At 37.4% G+C, this 25,181-nt stretch overlaps 1 protein-coding gene across 2 annotated transcripts in view; it reads right to left on the reverse strand.

Annotated features, from left to right (window-relative positions):
- Window positions 1-763: 763 nt before the first annotated feature.
- The window catches only part of LOC107842725 (probable LRR receptor-like serine/threonine-protein kinase At1g06840), a 30,980-nt gene continuing 6,562 nt past the window's right edge, over window positions 764-25,181 (reverse strand). Inside the window, exons 4-21 of one of the 2 annotated variants that reach the window (XM_016686681.2) lie at window positions 17,880-17,951; window positions 17,665-17,736; window positions 17,291-17,434; window positions 17,067-17,138; window positions 16,087-16,158; window positions 6,803-6,877; window positions 5,949-6,017; window positions 5,634-5,702; window positions 5,485-5,556; window positions 5,252-5,338; window positions 4,990-5,058; window positions 4,398-4,897; window positions 3,783-3,944; window positions 2,870-3,153; window positions 2,413-2,464; window positions 1,866-2,116; window positions 1,581-1,715; window positions 764-1,303 (exon numbers count right to left, since the gene is read on the reverse strand). In XM_016686681.2, coding sequence (XP_016542167.2) covers window positions 959-1,303; window positions 1,581-1,715; window positions 1,866-2,116; window positions 2,413-2,464; window positions 2,870-3,153; window positions 3,783-3,944; window positions 4,398-4,897; window positions 4,990-5,058; window positions 5,252-5,338; window positions 5,485-5,556; window positions 5,634-5,702; window positions 5,949-6,017; window positions 6,803-6,877; window positions 16,087-16,158; window positions 17,067-17,138; window positions 17,291-17,434; window positions 17,665-17,736; window positions 17,880-17,951 — 2,602 coding nt within the window. In that variant the 3' untranslated portion in view covers window positions 764-958. Of the gene's footprint in view, window positions 1,304-1,580; window positions 1,716-1,865; window positions 2,117-2,412; window positions 2,465-2,869; window positions 3,154-3,782; window positions 3,945-4,397; window positions 4,898-4,989; window positions 5,059-5,251; window positions 5,339-5,484; window positions 5,557-5,633; window positions 5,703-5,948; window positions 6,018-6,802; window positions 6,878-16,086; window positions 16,159-17,066; window positions 17,139-17,290; window positions 17,435-17,664; window positions 17,737-17,879; window positions 18,016-25,181 lie in introns of both variants that reach the window. The other variant, XM_047397007.1, reaches the window with a different exon arrangement.

The following is a 25,181-nucleotide window of genomic DNA, read 5'->3' on the forward strand; positions in this document are numbered from 1 at the left end:
TTTCACAAATTATTTATTTGAATGGTTGTAAGTGTACAATTAAGTGATAATTAGTGGGTGAGTAATTAGTGAGGATGTGAAGAAAAAGGGTCGTGCAGGTGAATTAAGTTAGGCTAGTTTAATTTTTTTTTAATTTAAATTTTATTTTTGCCCTCTCAAAACAATTCATTTTGTTACAATGTTAATTGTGGATTTATTAATATTAAATTAATTATTCAAATTAAACAAATGTATATTTATCTCAAGGTTAATTTATATCAACTAAATATGGTATAAATCCTATACCAAACTTAGCCTTCAAATATCTCATCCAACATGAAATTATCTTATACCACTCTTTCATATGAATAAACCATTCCTCAAATTATAATCCCAAACGACTCCCGACATGGAGGGGTTGCAACATGGCAGATTTTATCAAGGTAAAAGAAAATCGTTAGCCTCCAAACGATTTTATATTTTATTTTAAAAAATATATATAATGAAATCGTCTAATTCTCAACGATTTGTAGAAAGAAAAATTAAGAACTTAAATGAAACCTTTTCTTCCAACAATTTTCCTGCAGCGTCGGTCCAATTGAGCCCGCTGTTGGGGCAAAACGTTCTGCTAAGAACATTGTCCCTTTTGGTCTACCCTAGTTTTAGTTGCCGTTTTGGCATTTTTGAATTAAAAAATGCCCTTTCGGCTTTGGCGTTCTATTGTTACGAACTGGAGTGTCTTTTTGGGATAGGTGGCTTTCAGAGGGCTGGTTAACGAAGCGCCTTTTGGAGTAATTACAATAGAGCTTTTAAAATTATAAAGTAATATAAAAAGGTTTTAAAAAAAGTGGAAAAAGACAAATAGCATTTGTTGTTTGTGAGAGTTCTATATATATATATATATATATATATATACCGCTGGATGTCACAAAATATTTCCGGATATAATTGACTGTACATAGGAAAATAGGATGAAATATCACCTAGGATGAATGGAGGGAAAAACTCCACTGACAAGGTCACTACCCGAGACATCAGCTGAAACATAAGGATATTTCATAGCTGAGGTTGAAGATGGGGTGCTGCTATCCTTTTCACTATCAGTGACCAGGGAATCTCTAATTATAGAGTCAAACTCGGGCATCATAACACGTATGTTTTCCAGTTCTCGAACCACTTCTGCCATTGATGGCCGAGCTTCTGTCTCTTCTTGGCAGCATTTGAGAGCCAGATTTATGAATTTCTCTACACATTCCGAAGGATAAGATCCCATCCGATCATCAATGACATTGAATATCATACCAGAATGATATGCAAGGTTGACCTGTAGATATGTAGAACAATATATCATGAGATCATACAACAGGGTTGAATTATCAAATTGAGCAAGTCAATAGTTATTTTCAGGAAGAGGCAATCATAGCCCGTTCTGAAGGTGGAATTTGAACCAATAAACTTGATCTTATTCCTCAAATCCCTTATGTTCTAACACTCCCAAGACAGTGAATCCTAGCCTCGTCTGGAGAATACGGATATTTGTAGATGACAAAGGAAGACAGAATATTTTCTAGCCTACTCATGGACAGGCAAGTAGTAAGTACCTCCCTAACAATGTTCTTGCCATGTGAAATTGGCTGCATTCCAGTAAGCAGCTCAAGGAATACAACACCAAGGCTGTACACGTCACTCTTGTCAGTCAATTTATGAGTTAGGAAATACTCTGGGTCAAGGTATCCCTGCAGAGAATACGCATTTGAGTTACAAGTTTGTCACTTACTTCCCTCTACAGTTTTCTCAAGTATATTAGAAGGTAGGGTGACAAATATAAACATATTAGGGGATGGTTTTGGTCAAAATATCCACTTTCTTGAACAATCAACGCTCACCGGAGTGCCCTTAACAACTGTTGATACATGGGCAGGCAGACTCCCGTCAAGATCTGGAACTGGAGCAAGCCGCGAAAGTCCAAAATCAGCTACCTTCGCAATAAATTTAGAGTCTAGCAATATATTGCTTGCCTTGATATCTCGATGGAATATGGGAGGATCAGCCTCTGAGTGCAAGTAGAGTATGCCCTTTGCTGAACCCAAGGCAACTTTCAATCGCCTAGCAAAACTTAGAGGTTCTTTACATTTACCTGTAACATCATAAGTTAACCCATCAAAATCCCAGCTGATATGGTGAAAGACTTGATTTCCACTAGTGCTTTCCCAGTTTCTCTTAAAGCAATCCCCTAAGACTAACTAGCAGAAAGTTTGATTTTCTACAATTTTCATTGGAAGGGATTAGATGGGGTCATTGGGGGCTAGGATAGATGTTGTCGATTAGTTTATCATTTGCGTGCTTAAAAGTTTATCAAAATGAAGTTCTAAAAGGAAAAGACTTGCACAAATAAATGAAGGCAAGAAGAATGTGAATTATATAGTTATTTACCAGATAGGTGGTCTCTCAGAGTACCATTAGGCATAAATTCGTAAATCAGCATCTGCAGGAAAAGCACAATATTGACAAAATGTTCAAATTTGGGAATTGAAAAGAGAGAAAGGCATGTGTATGTATAAAGAAGAAGAAGAAAAGACCTATAATCGGTGAGGCGAAATAATATATGCAATCACAACATTAAAGTAGTCTATTAATGGTTGGAAGAAAAAAATAGTCCATCAATTATCTGGTAGCAAAAAATGGTCTCTTGGATCTGTATCCGTTTGGTAATCTTTATGTGTGAGAGTGCATGTGTGTGTAGGATCCATTTCTAAGGTGTAAGAAAGATCATATATTCCTTTTTTTTTCCTTCCAGCATAAAAAACAATCTTTTGATTATACCAAATTCAGCATACAGCTCCATTTGATTTTTGTTCACGATGACAAGACAATTGAAGTAACAAGGTACCTGTTCTCCTTCTTCACCACAATATCCAAGCAAAGAAACAAGGTTTCGGTGATGTAGCCTAGATAGCAGTTCAATTTCTGTAAGAAACTCCTTTTGGCCCTGTAACGACCCCTCTTGAGCTCGTTTAATGGCTACAGCTGTCCCATCAGCTAACGTACCTTTATAAACTTTTCCATACCCTCCTTGTCCAACAAGGCTAGAGTTGTTAAAATTTTTGGTCGCCAGTGTCAATTCTTCAAAATTGAACTCCCTGACACCATCAATTTTGACACAGATTTTTGACACTGCAAAACAAAGATGTGGGCTTAGAACTTTAGTTTGAGATAGTATACCATAATATCCACCTTCATGCCATCAGAGTCGAGATTGAGGTTAACATAAATTGCAGCCCTATAAGCAATATGTGTTATTCAAATGTTAACTACTTGATATGCAAGCTAAGATACACTAACAAGAGATTATTATGCTGTTGATCAGTAAGCTCATGAAGTAGAATAACTTTCTAGATGAGAGAGAAGGTTTTCTTCTCAGGGATATTTACAATTGGAAACATTAGCTGGATCTCACATCTCATATTTCTTTGCAGAGATGACACGCTCATTATCATACTCTTTGAAAGTGCAGTATTCTCAAATGGAGACTCTTATCTTCATCATTCTAAATATAATTTGAAGTCACTGTATTTTCATCATTATATATAAATATACATAATTCAATGTATCTTTCAGTTTCATGATTACTGTATCTTGGTAAAAAGTGTAATCCAAGTGGTAAAGACATATGAGAATGTAAGTCAACAATAAATCAAAATGCTACAATCGCAAAAAGCAACACAAAATAAAAAAATTAAAATAAAAAAAGAAAGGATGACTTAGAGTACCAACTTCAAGATCAGTAACTGTGGTATACTCACATAGGCTCCGTTTTGAAATGGCACGATGGTGCTTCTTCATATGCAGTCTCAATATGAAAAGTGATACAAATGCAGATATTGTGACCGCACCAGCAACTACCCCTAGTATGATGCCTGCAAGAGCTCCCTTGCTAACACCAGATGATGAGGGAGGGGGGATGACTGCAAAAGAACAATAAACACGACATATCACAAGGACACGAATAGCAAGGGTTCGCCATTAAATGCTTGAATAATTGGTATGATATCTTTTCATGTCTTCCATAATTGCACCAAAAATTGGTAAGCCACCAAATTCAGTATGGCCCAACAATTAAGTCGTCAGCAAAGGAAAATTACTCACCAACATAAACAGAAGTAGAAGAAGAAGCAAGAGATATACAAAAATATTTACTCATCGGAATAAGTTTATCACAGCCAAGTTCTATATATATCATGATACAGATTCAGTCATGCTAACGATTCTTAGAAGTTCACTCATAGCAAACTAGTGTCAACTAAGAGTAAATCAAAAAGAACAGAAATCAGATACATATCTGAAGAAAGTAAAGCAATCAAGATGTGGAGGGATTAATTCCTCTGAAAACTATATTTAATTAAGGGAGGTGTACGTACATTCTCTATAATCTGCAAGTAGGGTGAAATTGAGAAGTTCATAAGGTCCAAAAAGATCATTATCAGGAATCAGCCATCCAGTGAACATGCTACGGAGTCTTAGGACCTCACTTTTATTGAACAAATGAGAGCTGTTGTTGTCAACATAAATGGGGAAAATCCTCAAGTACATCCTCACCCGAGGACCAGCTTCCAATGCAAATGTGTTAAGGTGTAATTGAGATATATTCAGCTTAAGACCAAACATGATATACCACTCAAACTTATCCACATATGGTCGAAAATCAAGAAATCCAGGACTCTTCAGCCTGTATCCTATAAGAAGAGGTAGAGCACAAAAGCATGTAGGATATGGCAGGGCATATTCATAGGGGGGAGGACACGCCAAAGGAGGACAGTCGGTGTTGTTTGCCAATTGCAAGGTACCACCAGCATCTCCATTGTAAGCTCCGCAAAAGTTGATTAGAATAGAACTTGAACAGAATGGATTTCCTTGAAGTCTAGAACAATAAAATGGGAATGTAAAATGTTCGCATTGTTATCTTTAAACCAAGAGGAATTATTGAAAATGACAGTTATGCCAAAAACAAACCTAACATTGACATTTTGTGGGACAACCAGAGTTCCTGAGATATTCAAAAGCTTATTGTTCCGCAAATCCCTGCAGTATTGCAGCAGATACATCTTAAATACATCTGTACTGATAAGAAAAGTATGGAGTTATCAAAGACTACACAGATGGGAAAAATTAAGACATAGGATAGCAAAAATGAACATGCCGTTATGGGAACAAAACTTTTGTTTTCACGATAAATTTGAAGCAAATGTGGATCTCTCCTAATCTCAGTTCTTACAAGGTAAGTGTCTCCGTTGCGTTGAATGTCCTATTTTGCCAAATTATTGATGGAACAGAACCACTTAATGAATTATTTTCTAGTGACCTGGCAGCAAAATAAAATAATAAATTAATGGATATGTGTAACGAGCTATTTATGTTGTTGAAGGGTAAACAACTAACAAAATTATTTAATAAAAGACGTGTCTCTAGTATAACAAAAATGATGTAGAGAGAGGAAACAATGCTCACAGTTTCTGCAAATGTGGAAGGCGTGAAAAGTTTGAAGGAATGGTTCCGTTGAGGTTGTTGTATGACAGATCACTGTCACAGTTAGAAGTAAACTATTGCTTCAGAAAATAACAGATAAAGCTTAAAGCAAAACTGGATTAAGCTCTTACATTGTCGTCATATTGTCACTAAGCTTGTCCGACGGGATGGACCCACTTAGCTGGTTAAGGCTGAGATCTCTGAAATAAGAAATTAATTAATCAGAATGTGCATGTTGCCAAAAGCAAGTAAATAACAAAAAAGGGTAATTACGTTGGATATTGATCTTAAGTGATGTCGCTGTTAACCTAAAGCAAATAATCTGTGTTCCTGGATTGAATCCTGATTATTAACATTTGATTTCTCCATGGAAACGGCATTGTAATATAAAAGTGTATTAATGCCCTTGTAGTGTCACAGACATAGAACCTGAGATATATTCTTACATATAAGTAAGGTTAGGTATGTTGCCCAGATTTGGGACTGGTCCTTGTAAGCTACAGTTCCTCAGACTCCTGGAAGAATGAAAATGCAGAATCACTTCAAGTTAATACAAGCTCTCAAGAGTAATTTAAATACAAGGTTTTCCTACTTTCTTGAAACAAATTTTATGACTTCGAAAAAATGAAGCATGATAAAGCAAAAACACTTGCTTACAATCTGGAAGATGCAAAAATATAAGCTACTGAAATTGTAAAAACATTCGGTGGTTCCAGAATCTCTATTCGAAAAGTTTTTACCTTGATATATGTAAGCTTTACAGGAAACAGGTGAGTAAATTATCTCTTGTGGATTTTGTTTCCTGTTACTTACTATTTGAGATAAGGATGAACTGATGTTTTGTTCTACTTCTTTCACCGTTTTCTCATCCTGTTAGTCACTCCCCTTATTATTTCTTTCGATTGGTAACTTCTATGTTATTCCACTGGTTGCTTCAAATAATGGCTATTCCTTTGCTGCCGAATAGTAACATGGTGAATCACCATTGAAAGAATCTCCAACAAGAAATCACAATCAACTTCGAAAGATTGTAATTCTATAATAAGTTAGATAGGAGTTCCATCCAACAAACATTCTGCATATATAGGTGTCGCCTATGCACCCAATGCAGTCTCAGAATCATAAAAATTAATGTTGATTGGAAAGTATTCAAACAGTTATGCCTATTCACATGAAGATTATATAAGAGCTGTAAGACAAAATCTTTTGAAGTTATGGTCAGGAACCCCTGGACGTAAATAATTTCTATCATCATGCCATAAATTTGAATTCAGCACAAACAAGAGATTAATGGACTTACAGTTTCAACAAACGTGACATATTCCCATATGAATCAGGTATCTGACTACCTTTAAAGTTGTTATTATCAAGTTGACTACAAAATAAGAATAAAACCAAATATGAGACGTTTATACTTACAGAATAAGTGGATGTTATGGCAGAAAGAACAAAACTTGAGACAGTAAAAGAACTGTCAGAAAGAATAAACAAAAATAGTTATGTACATAGACATCTCCTACAAAGGGTTGGTCCATTTTATGAGCATAATTTCTTTCATGTCAGACAAAAAAACTATAGTATTATACCATATTTGCTTCTCTTTCGTTGAGTTGGCTGGGAGAGGTCTCTAACATCTCTAACCTTCTCTCTTGAGCTCTCCTTCTCTATAATGTCTCTAACGTCTATTTTGACATGACCGCGCCCACTTCATCGATGTCGGCGACAGGTAAGTCCCCTCTCTCTCTTTCCCTTCTCTCTCTCTCTCTCTCTTTCCCTTTCTATCTTCCTAATTCTCTCGCCAGCGGGTTCGAGCTTCCGCCATTTTGACTCTAGCGACAGTAAGTCAGCGAACCGCACTAGTCACCGGCAAAAGTCGAAAAAAAAAGAGGGTAGATCTGTCTGTAAACGTTCAGGTCGGGTTGATCTGATGACCTCCGGTGGTCCCTCCGGCGGGTCCAAAGAAGCAGGTTCTTGTTCCACCAAGCTTGGCAATTTCCAGACCAGATTTTATCCAGCGACAATAGTCCGGCGACCAATTTTCACACCAAAGGTTGCCGAATCCAACAAAGCAAGCAAGAGAGGAACCCTTGATCTCTAAGCATATACCGGTGACTTCTAACCTTTAATCTTTATTCTATCTCACTATTTCTTGTCTCCTGACTTGACTTCTTTTACTCTGCTTGTGACTGTCTGCTTTCTTGTACTGGTGTTTATTAATTGTTGTTTATGTTATTTGCCCTTATAGTGTGCTTTGTGTGTGCCTTCTATTTCTATTTCTTTATTTCTTTTTGAGTAGTGGCTTTGGTGGTTGATGGTAGGCTAGGGTCATGTCCTAGGGGGTTGGGGTTGGGGTTGGGGTCTGTTTCGAGTGTGGGGGAAGGGGAGGGCGGGGTTGGGGTTGGGGTCACGGTCTGGTGTAGGGTCAGGTTTGGGGTATGGGGTGAGGGGTAGTAGGGGTACGCGTGATATGAAAGCTTACAGGGTGAGGGTAGGGTCTTGGAACATAAGGGCCCTTTAGGATAAGTCCATAGAGCTCGTGAAGATTCTTAGAAAGCGGAGAATCAATATAGTGTGTGTCCGGGAGACCGAGTGGGTAGGTTCTAAAGCTAGGAGTGTGGAAGGGTATAAGTTGTGGTACTCAGGAAGTGAGAGGCATAGGAATGGGGTAGGTATCTTAGTATACGAAGAGCTTCGGGGGCAGGCAGTGGTGGTTAGTGGAGTTTAAGAGGGTCAGTAATAGATTGATGACAGTTAAGTTGGTCATTGGAGGGTTTACTCTGAACATTTGTAGCGCCTATGCGCCGCATATGGGCTTGGACGAGGAGAAGAAGAGATTTTAGGAGGTTTTGGACGAGGTGGTGAGAGGCATGCCTGGAGGGGATTTTAATGGGCACATCGGATCATTACCGAGATGCTATGACGATGTGCACGGAGGCTTTGATTTCGGGGATATGAATGACGAAGGAGCTGCTCTTTTGGATTTTACGAGGGTCTTTTGGTTGGTGATAGTGAATTCGAGCTTTCCGAAGAAGGAGGATCACCAGATTATCTTCCGAAGCGCGGTAGCCAAGACTAAGATTGACTTTTTGTTGCTTAGGAAGGGGGATAGAGCGATGTGTAAGGACTGTAAGGTCATTCCTGGTGAGAATCTCTCGACCCAACATAGGCTTCTAGTGATGCACTTGGATATTAAGAAGGAAAAGAAGAGAAGGGCGGCCCAGAATTAAGTGGGATGGCTTGATTCCGATTAGTGCTCTGGAGATGGGAGAGAAGTTGGAGGCAATGGGGTGTGGGAGTATCGGGGGGACGTGGATAATAGATGGGATAGGGTGATACGCCAAAATTACACCTCTTTTACAAGAGAGTAAGCGGTCGCTGTCAAATATAGAACCTAACTGGGTTGGGTGTCGAATCCCACAGGGAAGACAGTGTTCACTAAGTATTGTGATTGTTATTAGACTGTTGATCTAAGGTTCCGAAATAAAGGGGTTTGGAAATGTTAACTGTGCTCTTTTGTATTTGTGTTACACAAAAGTTCAGCTACTAAGAGTAAATGTAGATGTAAATTCAATGAGAATGAATTAACTAGAGTTATGCTCAACAAGATGTTCAAACAATTAGGGTTGCGAGTTTGTGTTCGAAATCTAACTAATGTATCCAATTGCAAGAATTATTGAATTCTAAGGATTACCCATGTGTTTCTCAACCTAATGAGTATTTCACCCTTTACTTCTCTCGAACTTAAAAAATTCATGCATTATTCAATAACACTCTTATGAGGGTTAATCCTGTTAAGGCATCAACCCGTTAACCCAAAGGGTAAACCTATGGAGTTCATGTGAATCACTTTTTTTCCCAACATCCACTTTCTTGTCAGACAAGTAGAGTTTATGGGATCACTTCTCAAGTTTGCAACCAAGAGATGTCATTAAGATGAAGAAAGATTCATGCAATTTCGATAGATGTTAGAAATCAAACCCATTCATAACCCCAAAATAGTTCTCTACATCAAGGCTCCCATAACCCTAGTTATGGGAGTTTAGCTACTCATTTCCATATAAAAAATCAAAGTTATATTGATGCTCATAAATAACTTCAGAAAAGTACTTACAAATGTCACAATATTGTTCTTCTCAATCTTTGATGGAAAATATGAAAACTAATAATCAACTCTCCATCTCTAGATTCAAATCCCAATGAAAAATAGTACAAAGCTCTCAATAGAGGAGAAAGTGTGAAACTGAAGCCAAAAGATACAAATTATACCCTAATACTTGGTATTTATATGTTCCCAGCTAAAAGAATTTAAAATTCGAAATCATAAAATTCACGTCCAAAGTGACGGCGAACTTGGTGGTCCGTCACAAGGTTGACGGTTCACCAGTTGGCCTGTCGATGCTGATATTGGAAGGTCACTTTCTGGATAAAAACTGACGGCCAACTTGGTGGTCCATAGTAAGATTGGCGGTCCATCATTTGGTCCGTCGTTGAGTCCTTCAGGGATTCAAGTTCTGGATGAAACTGAAGGCCAACTTGGTGGTCCGTCGTAAGACTGACGGTCCACTAATTGGTCCGTCACTGAGTCCTTCAGGAAGGTCACGTTTTGGATAACAGTAACGGCCAACTTGGTGGTCCGTCATAAGACTGACGGTCCGCCGTTTGGTCCGTCACAACAAGACCTGAACTCTTGGGATCTGTCTAGGCCTGACGGTCAAGTTGGTGATCCGTCGCAAGACTGACAATCCACCATTTCTACCGTCGCAAGGTCTTCTGAAAACCTGAGTTCTGGTTAGGTCTGACAGTTAACTTGGTGGTTCGTCGCAACACTAACGGTCCACCATTTTGACCGTCAGAAGTGTTTTTTTGCCATTTTTCTGAGACTTTTTCTTCAGCTAGATCCTTACCCTGAAACATTAAAATCCAGCATTAAATGCAACCTTAGTTGCTTGGAAACATACAACTTTCCCAAGAAAAAGATGCAAAATGTTCCGTCGAAAACCGGAACATCATAGGGCTTCCAGTTGCATCAAGGGAATAGCTAGAGGGTTGTTGGGTGTCTCAAGAGGCCGGTCTAGCCAGTACTGGAGGGAGATGGTGGTGGAACAGAGAAGTTAAAAAGAAGGCAGAGACTAAAAAAGTAGCTTATACTATGTTGGTTGAGAGTAAGGATGAAGAGGAGACGCGGGAGAACAGGGAGGAGTACAAGTTAGCTAGGAAGGAGGCTAAGTTAGCAGTTACAGCAGCTAAGACAGCAACTTTTAAAAGCATGTACGAGGGATTAGAGGAGAGAGGCAAGGAAAAGAGGTTATATAGGCTTGCCAAGGCTAGCGAGCAGAAAGCCCGTGACCTTAACCAGGTGAAGTGCATCAAGGGAGAGGATGGTAGAGTACTGGTGAAAGACGTCCACATTAGAAAAGATGGCAGTCATATTTCCATGGACTCTTAATAGCGAGGGAGACAAAGACATCGTGTTAGAGGAGTTGGAGCACTCAGAAGGGTGTCGTGATTTCGATTATTGTAGACGTATAAAGGATGAGGGTGTCAAAGAGACTCGTAGCATGCGTAGGGACAGCGCGACGAGGCCTGACGAGATCCCAGTGGATTTTTGGAAGTATACTGGCGAGGCAGGTTTAAGGTGGCTGACCGAATTGTTTAATGGCATTTTCAAGACTGCGAAGATGCCCCGAGGCTTGGAGATGAAGTACGATGATTCATTTATACAAGAACAAGGGTGACATTCAGAGTTGCAATAACTACAAGGGTATTAAGTTGTTGAGTCGCACTATGAAGATTTGGGAGAGGGTGGTCGAGCGGAGGTTGAGGAGGATCGTGTCGATTTCTGAGAATCAGTTTGGATTTATACTCGGTCACTCGACGACAGAGGCAATTCTGCTAAGATTAGTGCCTCAAAAGCTGTGAATTAGTTGTACCAGCTGCTGTAAATACAGCTTTAAATTAGGATTTAAATTTATTAAATAAGGTTGCAATCATGCAGAATCAGCTTTATTACTTTTGCTTATCTTTAGGTCATAATTATTAGAAATAATGATAGCTTATTTTACTCATTTAATTAAGCTTTTTCAGTTATGTTCTTATGTATAAATGTGGCAGTGATCAATGAAACTTTATAATGCTTTCTGATCTTTCTTTTCTTTGGTAAGATCTGTTTTTCTATCCCAACAAATTGGTATCAAAGCATTGCCATCTTAAGGGACCTGTGAGAAGAGAGTGAATCAAAAACACAAGTTCTTTCTATATAACCATTCTTTAAACTGTTATCTTAACTAGTTTATAGAAAATGAATTCTGAAACAAACTTTCTAATTCCACCCGTCTTCAATGGTGAGAATTATCAAGCTTGGGCAATTAGAATAACGGTTCATCTTGAAGAACTTGATCTATAGGCAATAGAAGAGGACTATGAAGTAACTCCTCTTGGAGATAATCCAAGAGTGAATCAGATGAGACATCACAAGGAGAGAAAGACAAGGAAAACCAAAGCCAAAGCATGCCTTTTCTCTGCGGTATCTCCTTCAATTCTTACCAAAATTATGCAAATGAAGTCCGCTGCAGAAATTTGGGAGTATCTTGAAAAGGAATACCAAGGAAACGAAAGAGTTCAAAATATGCAAGTGATGAATCTGATTCGGGAATTTGAAATGAAGAGAATGAAAGAATCAGAAACCATAAAAGATTATACAAATCAGCTACATGACTTAGCCAACAAGGTGAGATTGTTTGGTAAGGATTTTACTGATGAAAGAATTATTCAAAAAATTCTTGTCACACTTCCTAAGAAATATGAAGCCACAATCTCTTCTTTAGAGAATTCTAAGAATCTATCAAGCATTACCTTGGCAGAACTTGTTAATGCTTTGCAGGCATTGGAGCAAAGGAGAATAATGAGGAAAGAAGGTTCTGTTGAAGGTGTTTTTCAAGCTAAATCACAGAACGAGTCATACAAGGAAAAGAAAAAGAACTAGAAGCAAAGGCAAGGCAATAATTACAACAATCAGGGAGGAAGTAATCCACTCTGCCGAGGAAGTAATCCACTCTGCCCTCATTGCAAAAAGACAAATCACTCTCAACAGAAATGATGGTGGAGACCAGATGTCAAGTGTAACAAATGTGGTCAACTCGGCCATGTGGAGAGAGAATGCAAGTCACAAACGCAACAAAAAGAAGCCAAGGTTGCTGTAAATCAATATGAAGAAGAGAAATTGTTTGTAGAAACTTGTTTTGCTAGCAAGAACACTTCTAAAAATTGGTTTATTAATAGCGGATGCACAAATCATATGACCAGTGATCAAAAGCTCTTTAAAGAACTAGATAGATCTGTTATTTCCAAAGTCAAAATTGGAAATGGAGAATATCTTGACGCAAAAGGCAAAGGAACAATTACAATTCAAAGCCCTACAGGTTTGAAACTTATAACTAATGTGTTCTTTGTTCCTGATCTTGATCAAAACCTCTTAAGTGTTGGGCAGCTACTTGAAATGGTTTCAAAGTGTTGTTTGAAGAAAAAGCATGTGTCATCAAGGATTCTGATAATAAGATGTTCAAAGTCAAGATAAAAGGAAGGAGCTTTTCCTTGAATCTATTGGACGATGAGCAAGCAACGATTGTCAAGTTGGAAAATGATTCCGAGTTATGCAACAAAAGACTCGAACATTATCATCATGATGCCCTACTGTTCATGAAAGAAAATCAACTAACAGAAGGTCTCTCGAGCCTTAAGAAAAATCTGTCTGCTTGTGAAACTTGTCGGTATGGGAAGCAAACTAGGCTTTCTTTTAGAATTCATCAGGGAAGCCAAAGAATAAGCTGCAACTTATTCACATGGATGTAGGAGGACCTCAAAAAACATCATCTTTAAAAGGAATCGAGCATCAGCTAATGGCACCCTATACTCCTCAACAAAACAGAGTAGTGGAAAGGAAAAATAGGATGCTAATGAAGATGACAAGGTGTTTGCTCCATGAGAAAGGGCTACCAAAGAAATTTTGGGTTGAAGCTACCAATACCGCAGTATTTCTGCTAAACAGATTACCAACTAAGTCTCTACATAGAGCAAGATTCGAGTCAAGGAGGAGTGTTAAGACTAGTGCCTCAAAAGCTGCAGATTAGTTGTACCAGCTGCTGTAAATACAGCTTTAAATTAGGATTTAAATTTATTAAATAAGGTTGCAATCATGCAGAATCAGTGTTATTACTTTTGCTTATCTTTAGGTCATAATTATTAGAAATAATGATAGCTTATTTTACTCCTTTAATTAAATTTTTTCAGTTATGTTCTTATGTATAAATGTGGCAATGATCAATGAAACTTTATAATGCTTTCTGCTCTTTCTTTTCTTTGGTAAAATCTGTTTTTCTCTCCAACAAATTCACTTTGCGCGGAGACTAGTGGAGTAATATAGGGAGAGAAAGCGGGACTTACACATGGTATTCATTGACTTGGAGAAGGCGTTGAACAAAGTCCCTAGAGAGGTTCTTTGGAGATGTTTGGACGCTAAAGGGGTCCCTGTGCTGTACATCAGATCGATTAAGGACATGTATGATGTAGCGAAAATGCGGATGAGCACGGTGGGAGAAGATTCAGAGCATTTCCAAATTTTAATTAGGTTGCACCAGGGATCAACCCTTGGCCTGTTTTTATTCGCCTTGGTGATGGATGTTTTAACACAGCATATTCAAGTAGAAGTGCCTTGGTGTATGCTTTTTGCGGATGATGTAGTTTTGATTGATGAGACTCGGAGGGTGTTAATTATAAATTGAAGGTTTGGAGACAAACCTGGGAGTCTAAAGGGTTCGGGTTGAGTAGGACCAAGACGAAGTACTTGGAATGCAAGTTCAGTGACTTGACGCATGAAGACGAGGTGGTAGTGAAGATGGAGTCCCAGGTTGTTTGCAAGAGGGATAGTTTTAAGTATCTTGGGTTATGATTCAGGGGAATGGAGAGATTGACAAGGATGTCACTCACTGTATTGGGGCAGGATGGATGGAATGGAGACTCGCCTCAAGGGTTTTGTGTGATAACAAGGTGCATTCTATTAAATGGCAGTCTGTCCGGCTATGTTGTATGGAGCGGAGTGTTAGTCAGTCAATTACTCTCACATCTAAAAGTTGAAGGTGGCAGAAATAAGGATGTTGTGTTGGATGTGTGGACCTACTAGGCGAAATACGGTTAGGAATGAGATTATTCGAGAGAAGGTGGGAGTGGCTTCAGTGGAGAACAAGATGCGGAAAGTGAGGCTGAGATGGTTTGAGCATGTGATCAGGAGGAGCACTAATGCCCCAGTTCGTAGGTATGAGAGGTTGGCATTGGATGGTTTCAGGCGGGTTAGAGGTAGGCCGAAAATATACTAGAGGGAGGTGATTAGACATGTCATGAAGCAGTTACAACTTACTGAGGAGATAACCCCAGAAAGCAAGGTATGGAGAACGTTAATTAGGTTAGAGGGCTAATGCATGCAGGTGAGTCGTAGCCAGTAAATAAGAGTGCTTTGGTGTAGTCTTGCTAGTAGTCGTAGGGTTTTACACATAGGTTGGCGTTTCTAGTTAGGAAGGTTTGGGTGAGGTGTGTGCTTTTGGTACTACTTTGTGGGTATCTTATTTCTGTTATTTCATTTTTTTTCATGTTTTATTACGACTTTGTTTATTGTCTTTTTGTCCTGAGCCGGGGGTCTATCGGAAACAACCTCTCTACTTCTTCGGAGATAGTGGTATGGACTCTATACGTTTTACCCTCCCCAGACCCCATTATGTGGGAATACACCGGGTATGTTGTTGTTGTTGTAATTTCTTTCATGTCAAAACTCCACTAGAAATATGGTCCTATATCAGAACTAACATGTATACACAACATGATATTTCTTATCTGTAGAAAAATCTAATAGGTGATAACTATGCTCAGAAAATTGATCCAACTTCATACTGTTGCTGATCTTATTCATTATGAGCTCTAATCCTTTTTACCCGAAAGTAACAGTTCTCAACTATTTCCTATATAAATAAAGCCTCATTAGAAATAACAAGAACTTTTTCATCTTTTGCTACTACCATAAAATCTTTTAAGATGCTTAAGGGATATTAGTGGTCTTCAAAGCAATAACAGGTCTCGAAAATTCTGTTGTAGTCAGTATACTATTCCAGTGGCAACTCTCATGATTATTTTTTCTTTATTGACTTTATTGGCTTTACCAACGATCAAAAGCTACGTCTAAGAGATCCTGTATAGATATCTCGAACAAACTTTAGCAATTTAGTATATTCATCTGTCTACATCAAGAATAGTCTTATGTGATGGGTGTCACACTTCTTAATCATTAGCTACTTCAACAAACATAGCTTGAAGAAGGGATATGTTTGACAATTTAGTAACTTGTTGCAACTGAATTCTCCTCTTTCTATATCTCCAACCGGATTTCAATTTACGTCACCTTTCCCCTAACTCATCATGAGGGAAACCTCTTTCACAATCAAGATGAAAGTACCTTGGCACCAAAGTTATCACCAATGAAAAGGTGTGCTAATATCAGTAATCCAAAAAGTATTATGCACATAGAAAAGAAAGATAGCATACAGTATGCGCAAATTTGGTATTTGAGCAAGCTCTGGTGGAAGGTAACCAGATAAGTTGTTATTATCAAGCAGCCTGGAAAATGAAGGAAAAGAGTGATAAGTGTTTTATATAATATTCATCAAACTAAATATGTAAACACACAAGAACTGCAAAGTAAGGTTATTTAGAATAGCAGGCCCTCTGGGGACCTTACGCATAGCAGGAGCTTAGTGCACCAGGCTAAGCTTTTATTAAATAGATCAAAACCACACTGCATTCTAAGGTAAACAAGCATCTTTATCTTGTCTATCCAGAAAATTCATTTCTATATACAATATTAGCGTGCATTAATTGATAATAATGAGGCCTTTGTATCATGGTAATCAAAGTTTAATTTCGGCTGACCATTTTATGGTTAATCTTGTTGGTCTCAACCTCATTCTGTATTTATCAAATGAATTTTGATACAGTGACATACTACTTTGGTGATAACACAGAAGAAGTCATTCAGTAAGAGTCTACGGTGTTTTAATTCCTCAAAAAGAAAGAAAGGATGTTTCTAGCAAATACTAAGAAGAGAGAGAGAAAATCATTCAGTATCCACGTTTTCCTTGAACAAACAAAGAGTAAGCCACGAGAGAGAGGTGGATCCGGGATTTCAATTTTATGGGTTCACGCTTTATGTTCTTAGCCGTGAGCCCATTACATTTCTAAAATTATGGGTTCAGAATCTAATATTTATTGACAATTTAATGATTGTTTATGATCTATTCATATTCTGTCTCGAAAACGCTGGGTTTCAGTTGGATCCAGTAATAATTCACTGCATCTCCACTGATGAGAGACAAAGGATTCCTTTTATCTTTCCTGATAGGAAAGGACTCTGAACGTATCATTATTAAAATCAACATTTCTAGTTGAGCCTTGAGAAACATCTTAGTCGCACCACCTGAAGGACTGTGCAGGCACTAAAAACGTTAAAGAATCATATTGTCACTTACAAGTGAACTAGCTTTGGAAGTTTAGATAGCTCCGGTGGAATGTGTCCACTTATCGAATTGTTATTCATGTGGCTGACAGAAAAAAATCACATTATGGAAAATATATATCAGTAAATAAGAAATTAAAAATCTGATGACAGCAATGCATGTTGCATCAAACAACCGAGAATGCGGCTGTGGGCTGTAAGGAAGCTAATAATCATCAATCTCAAGAAACCTCTTACAAATGTGCTGTTTTGTCCAAATTTGCAAATGATACAGGTAAGGGCCCTGATATATAATTTTGATCAATTTGTATCCTGTTCAAGTTGGGAAGATAACCAAGCTCTTCAGGCAAAGAACCCGTCAATTTATTTCCATTCAGAAGCCTGAAACCATTTTTTTTTTTTAAAAAAAAAAAAAAAGAGTAAGAGCAAGAGAAAATTACTAGGTAGCAAGATGTAATATTTCCTGAATAAGTATATGCTGGAATTGTCTAAACATCTACAGATATTCGCTCATTCCTCCATGAGGAGAATCACAGGGACAGAGGGAACAATCTAAAGGAAGTCATATTTTCAGAAAAAAAAGGGAATACTAAAAAACAAGTTTAACTTACAATAATTCAAGTGTTTTGATATTTCCTATCTCCTTTGGGATTGTCCCGCTAATTGCATTCCACATTACATCCCTTTTAAGGTTTAAAAACAAAAGGTAAGCAGAAGATAAAGGATAAAAAGAAAAACTACAATGTAAGGAACTTATAACTGAAAAAGTTTTGACAAGCAGAAACCTTTCAGAAGAGAATAGCATTTGTTAAATATCCGAACTTACAATATTTTCATATAAGATAAGCGACCAAGCTCCGGTGACAAATTTCCTGATAGATTCATATCCAGTAATTGCCTGTTAAGAGGAGAAACTCAAGGACTAATCACATTGCAGATTATTGAAACATAGTCTCATCAATCTCCAGAATGATCGCCCATCACTTGTTTCAAGCAACATCAAAATTTTTACGAACATCATAACAAAAGAAACATCTGAGGTCAAGAATTAAAATTGTTAGAATATGAGTAGGAATAGGAATAACATTTAGAATCCTATTTAGAAAAGGATTGAAACTATCTCTCTTACTGATAGAATGAGCATCAAGCTTAACAACCACATCGGACTCATGAAATGCCTTGCTGAACTTACACTCCAAATACTCCATCTTGGACCTACTCAACCTAAACCCTTTAGACTCAAGAATTTGCCTCCAAACCTCCAATTTAGCATTAACTCCACTACGTGTCTCATCAATCAAGACCACATCATCCGTAAAAAGCAAATAGTAAGGCACCTCAACTGGAATTTTCCGCGTCAAAACATCCATCACCAAGGCAAAAACAAACGGACTAAGCGTCAATCCTTGGTGTAACCCCATCAAGACAGGAAAGTGCTCTGAGTCCCCTTCCCCAGTCCTAACCCGAGTCTTGGCACCATCATACATATCCTTAATCGCCCTAACATACACCATACGTTCACCTCTAGCCTTCAAAAACCTCTAAAGAACGTCCCTTGAAACTCTATCATAGGTCTTCTCTAAATCGATAAACAACATGTGCAAATCCCTCTCTATCATGTAGAAACAACAATTTAGTAATATTTTTCTCTTATATTTCTCACATGGTATCAAATCCTCTACAATCCTTCTAGAGAATCAAAGAGCTTTCGCTGCCGGCGGGTGGCAACCACCCGTATATGTCGTCCGCCTGGCCAATGATCATGTTAGCAAAGGATTGGGCTATCGTGCATCTTTCTAATGATTACTTTCTCATATGTGATTTGCGTAGCACCGTGCATCTCTACGGACTATCTCTCATATTTAATTTGTTCAGTACCACGCATCTTTCCAGACTACTTTCTCATATCTGAGTTGCATAGCACCATGTGTCTTTTTTGGTGACTCCTCAGATTTGATTTGCATAGTTTTGTGTGTATTTTCAGTGACTCCTCAAATTTGATTTCATAGGATCATGCCATCAATCCGATCATACCCATATAATAACTCTTTTTCAATATGGTCGTGCTTGTGCCGTCATTTCAATCCTACCCATATAATTTCTCCTTTCAGTAGAGTCATGCCGGTGCCGTCATTCCGACCCTACCCATATAATTTCTCATTTTCAATAGGGTCGTGTCATCATTTCAACCCTACCCATATAATTTTTTCTTAAATTTTGACCACTTTTTGGCTGTCAAATCTAATAATCCGACCCATGAGCATGTTTTGGCCAGTTTTTCGGTGACTTTCTTGTTCAAGATCTACTCATCTCTTGATTTCGAGATTACCCATATACTTTATACAAGTTCCAGGCAATTTTCCAACGACAAATTGACTTTCCGACGACATTTATTACTTTTTCGACCACTTTTTCAGCTTGTTCCTTTTCAACTGAGGTCTCTCAGACGTCCAAAGCAGTCCTTACTAGTTTTCTTGCAAATATCTTCACAATTCCCTCACTGATCCTCGTATTAATTACATCAATAACAAGCTTGGTACATATGTCTTGTATTGATACAAGAATAATCACGGATATGGTGCGCGTTGGTCCCAAGACTTGGTGTGTGCAATTGAAGTGTAGAAGAGGCCAAAAACACACCAAAATCAGCCCATAACTTACACTTGATGGGCAGCCCACTCTTTGAAAGCCCATTTGGTCATTTTAACTTATATCTTGTAATAGCTGTATAAAGAATAATGTAGGGTTTTATTTACTTAGTTTATGAATGAAGTTGTAAGTCTTACAAGACAAAGAAACACAAGTCCTCTTTCCTTGAGGCACCCAAAACCAAAATTAGGGCTTAGACAAGTATAGAATCACTTGTGTTTGCATTTGCTTGGAAACATTGATGCTTGGGAGGTGGATTCCGATCTTGTGTCTTTGTAAGAGATAGGTTTATTGTTGTGTGTAGTGTTAAGGGTCCAAGAGTTACCATTCTTGGGTTCTTAACATTATACCTTCATGTGGTTTATCTATCTATTCTTTTTCTTTTGTAATCTTGTATCCGTTTTGTATCTTGTATTGTGAAGCCGTTTTTTTTTTGTTGTTGTTGTTCTCATTGTTATTTCATCTTGTGTTGTTAACTTAGTTTGTTGTTGGCTGCAAAAGGTGTCAAACACCTAGTTATATTGTCCTTCTAGTATTTCATTCTTGAATCCGAGAGTGGTCTTCAAAAGGATCCTCGATTCTTTGAATTAGTGGACTGTTTTGGGAGTGTGTTTGGACTGTTTTGAGCCAATTCCATGTGTTTCATGGTTTTCTTGTATCATTTGGTATCAAAACCATCTTTGGTTTTGTTCTTACAATACCATTCTTCGGCTTTCTTGCTAAGAAAATCAAAAAAAAAAAAAAGACGTGTTCTTGAGCTTTAGATCTTGGCCGATAAATGGAACTTCTTGTTGTTGTATCTTGGCCAAATGTTGTGTGTCTAGGTCTAGGATTTATTTTGCTTGTGTTGCTGTTTCAAGTGTTAGTATTCTTGTCCATTAACACTTTGAGTCTATCTAGATTTAAGCTTTAAAAAAATAGATGTTGTTGTTGTGAACAAGACCATGGCCGTGTGTTGAAGTTGTTCTTGGACGTGTGGACTTGTTGTTATAGTCTTGGTTGGACGTTGTTGGTGTTGTTGTTGCTCTTGATAAAGTTGTTGAGTTCTTGGCATTCAGCACAACCTTCACCCTTGCTAAAACCGAAATACAACACCAAAAAGAACCTTGGCCGTGTGTTGACACTAATGTGAGTTGATGTTTGCCGTAGGGTGGAAATTGTTTTTGTTTTGTTGATGTGTTCTTGAAGGTTGTTGCGGTGTTTGTCTTGTTCTTCATCTCATCTTACAACTTAAGACAACCAAAAGTGTAACATAGATTCAAAAAGGTGAACTTACAAGTTGTAAAGTTGTTTGTGAGAAGACTTGAGCCATCACTTTCTTGACTTGACATCTACTTTTCAACCACTTTCCATGTTTCAAGGGACCTTGTTTTGTGGGAATTGTACAAAGTCAAGTCTTGCCTTTTGAAGATTAGGCTTAAAGGAGATTTAAGACATATACTTTAACTCCAAAACCAATTGTTCCCATTACATAGTAACTAAAGTTTGTAAACTTCAACTAGTGACTAATTGTGGGGCCATGACCAATGGTATGCTGTCATGTCACCCAAGTTACTGTTCACACAAAAATTTTAAGCTCAAAATTTAAAATTTGATCTTCTATTTTCATTGTGTTGTTTCTTTAGTTTCGTTTGTTGATTCCATTACTAACTTACAAGCTAGTACTAGATTGTAAGTTTTGAAACCGTCCTTCGTGTATATGTTCCTTTATATGTCTTATTCTTTTGAGTCATTGTAATACTTGGTCCACCTCTAGATGCCTCACGGAGTACAAGCAAGGTTACAACACTTGTGAGATAAAATTATGAAAAATCCGAGAGACAAAACAATAGAGAGGAAGTGTGAGGACCATTCTTGTACAACTAACTTATTTGTTGTTTTGTAGGTAACTTCTTGGCCATAATGGAAACCATTTTGGCCCTCCTTGATGCTTTGTCCCGAGACCTTGCTAGGGAAAATGCAGGTCTTGAAAAAATTGACTCGGATGTGGTAACTGTGAGTGAGAGAGGTTGGATCGAATAGAGAGTCAAAGGAACTCTCGTGCTTTTACTCCCAAAACTTTAGTTCCAATGACCAATCCTCCAAGACCACCACATAATGCCACAAGCCAAGCTCCAAATAGCCCTCAAAACCGAGAACAAGATAGACCACTTCCCCCGCAAGTTGATCAAGTCCAACAAGGAGGACTTGGAAGCCAATTTCCTCCCATCTAAGCTCCACAACCGAACCTCCACGTTACCAAATCGAGTCTCTCAATCGAAACTTCCTTTTCAAAAATCGACACATCCAAGAAGAGGAACATGGTAGAGAGAGACATGAGGATATGGAGTCTACGACAATGCTTATATGATAGAAGGAGACTTGAGTCGGATGAGATTGAAGGCCAATCTCAAAAGGGAGAGGAAGCCTAGGGTCAAAATGAAGATGTTAGATCCGAGACTTGTTGTCATTACGCTCTCGAGTTTGGCTAGTTTGTGGACTATTTTTGTGCATTTCTTGTGGGCTATTTTTAGCTCATCTTTGATACGTCCCTTGTTATTATTGAGCTATCGAGCTCTTCATGTTTTGCGGACTGTTTTGAGTGGTTTCTTTTGAAGTGGCCAATTGAACGAGATGAAGCTGTGAATTTGTGGGCAAATTCCTCTCAAGATGGAGAGGATGATACAAGAATAATCACGGATATGGTGCGCATTGGTCCCGAGACTTGGTGTGTGCAATTGAAGTGTAGAAGAGGCCAAAAACACACCAAAATCAGCCCATAACTTACACTTGATGGGCAGCCCACTCTTTGAAGGCCCTTTTGGTCATTTTAATTTATATCTTGTAATAGCTATATAAAGAACAATGTAGGGTTTTATTTACTTAGTTTATGAAAAGAAACACAAATCCTCTTTCCTTGAGGCACCCAAAACCAAAATTAGGGCTCGGACAAGTGTAGAATCACTTGTGTTTGCATTTGCTTGGAAACATTGATGCTTGGGAGGTGGATTCCGATCTTGTGTCTTTGTAAGAGATAGGTTTATCGTTGTGAGTAGTATTAAGGGTCCAAGAGTTACCATTCTTGGGTTCTTAACATTATACCTTCATGTGGTCTATCGATCTATTCTTTTTCTTTTGTAATCTTGTATCCGTTTTGTATCTTGTATTGTGAAGCCATTTTTTGTTGTTGTTGTTGTTGTTCTCATTGTTGTTTCATCTTGTGTTGTTAACTTAGTTTGTTGTTGGCTGCAAAAGGTGTCAAACACCTAGTTATATTGTCCTTCTTATATTTCATTCTTGAATCCGAGAGTGGTCTTCAAAAGGGTCCTCGATTCTTTGAATTAGTGGACTATTTTTGGAGTGTGTTTGGACTGTTTTGAGCCAATTCCGTGTGTTCCTTGGTTTTCTTGTATCATGTATGCACCAGCTTGAGGTGGGATGTTAGAATATGAGTAAGAATAGAAATAACATTTAGAATCCTATTTGGAAATAGAATGGAATGTAGTATCTATAAATAGGGTCTCAGTGTAATCATGTAAAACCAACAATTTAGTAATTTATCACAAAAACTTTAGACACTAATATTTGTGTGAGACTGTATTCTTTCTATGCAGAAAAAGCTAGTAAAATCACAAAGTATCCAAAGTCTACGCTTCTACTAGACAACTAGGACCCTAAAGAGGGCTTCTCAGTTACAATCTCTACACTTCAAATCTTCCTTGTCCAACTACTAAGAATTAGCTAGCACACAAATCCCATTTATCATTTTTAATTAAATCATTTACGAGTGTAGAACTTGATGGGAACTTAAGAGAGGACGAGAACTCTCAATCTCTCAAATTCTGTTGAAGAAAAGTGGAGGAAATGACTTTTTTTTTTCGCTCAACTCTTCCTAAAAACGGCTATAGTGCTTAAGAATTAATAGGTATTCTTTAAACATGTACCTAGTCTAGTATTACCATAATTTAAGTCGAGACTTTTCGTTTTTCCTAATTCATGAATAAAACTATACGTATATCTTAGCATTAATTTCTTAATACATGAACTAGGAATTCATGTACTTGAGATGAATCCATATGATTTTTGCAACACCTCCTTTTAAAATTGATTCAACGCTTCAAAAGAATATTTTGGAAGACGTCAATCTTTAATGACATATAAAGGCAAGGCATCCACAACTTGATTTTCTTACTTCAAAATCTCAAGCTCAACTTCTTTCTTCGATCTTCCTCTACCTTGTCCATGTCCATCACTTCTTTTATGCTAGCAACATTTTTCATCTTTTTTCTTCAAAAACCAATGTTTGCAAAGCTTGTTTGATTGATTCTTGCTATGGATATTTTTCTTAATAGACTTACAACGGCAGCAAATTCATCACTGATCACAATGTCTAAGTCCTAGGAGCCCTCAATTATAACGAGTAAATTTCATCCATGGTCACTTAACTTTGTGTCTATTACACAAAAATCACTTTTCTTTAATTCATTACACAAAAGTTATTTTACTTTGCTCCGACCATCACAAAGGTCACTATGGCCGGATTTTACAATAATCCCACCGAAAAAATGATGTAGCAACCTTAATTAGTTCTTAATTTTAATTTAAAAAAATATAATATATTACCCATATTTTGACCCTTTTTATAAGTGCTCAATCCGATTTTTCTTATGAATTATATAACGAAAGAATATCATTTTCTCAATAGATTAGGCTACCTAGTGAAGACTTAAAAAGGGCAGCCCGGTGCACTAAAGCTACCGCTATGCGCGGTGTCCAAGGAAGAGCCCCACCACAAGGGTGTATCGTACGCAGCCTTACCTTGCATTTCTACCAGAGGCTGTTTCCAAGGCTTGAACCCGTGACCTTCTGATCACATGACAACTACTTTACCAGTTACTCCAAGGCTCCCCTACCTAGTGAAGACTATTTTCATAAAAAAAAATTGATTCATATTTTTATGAAATAAAATTATACTTATATATTCTTAAAATCCTCTAAAGTTGAGACATATGTTGGTAAATTATTTTTTTCCTCTAATATTATGGCATGTCGTTGACAAAATCATTGTTTCCCTCTAAAATTGTAACATGTAATTGATAAAATTATTTTTTTTATACATTTTTTTCTTGCCACTTGGCCCTTTGCATTCGGTATATCATAATAATATGATAAACTACTCTATTTATTGAGTTTGTCTTTGTATTTTTAATTGTTTGACAAATCAATTAATTCTCTTAAAATTTTTTATTATAAGATTCAATTTCTGATAAATTACATATTTTTTAATTAATTCAATTGATAAATATAAAAATTAAATATCCTAGAATTTCTTTATATATTAAAGTACTTATATTTTATAACTTTTATTAACACAATTGTCAATATAACATTATTTGTACAAATTTTGACAATACTTATTCAATGACACAATTAAAAAGATTTTATTTAAAAACTATCTTTAGCATGTTGATTTATCTTCAAAGAATTAAAATAATTTTTT

This window comes from Capsicum annuum, chromosome 9 (genome assembly GCF_002878395.1).
Source record: "Capsicum annuum cultivar UCD-10X-F1 chromosome 9, UCD10Xv1.1, whole genome shotgun sequence".
In the NCBI taxonomy this organism is placed as follows: Eukaryota; Viridiplantae; Streptophyta; class Magnoliopsida; order Solanales; family Solanaceae; genus Capsicum; species Capsicum annuum.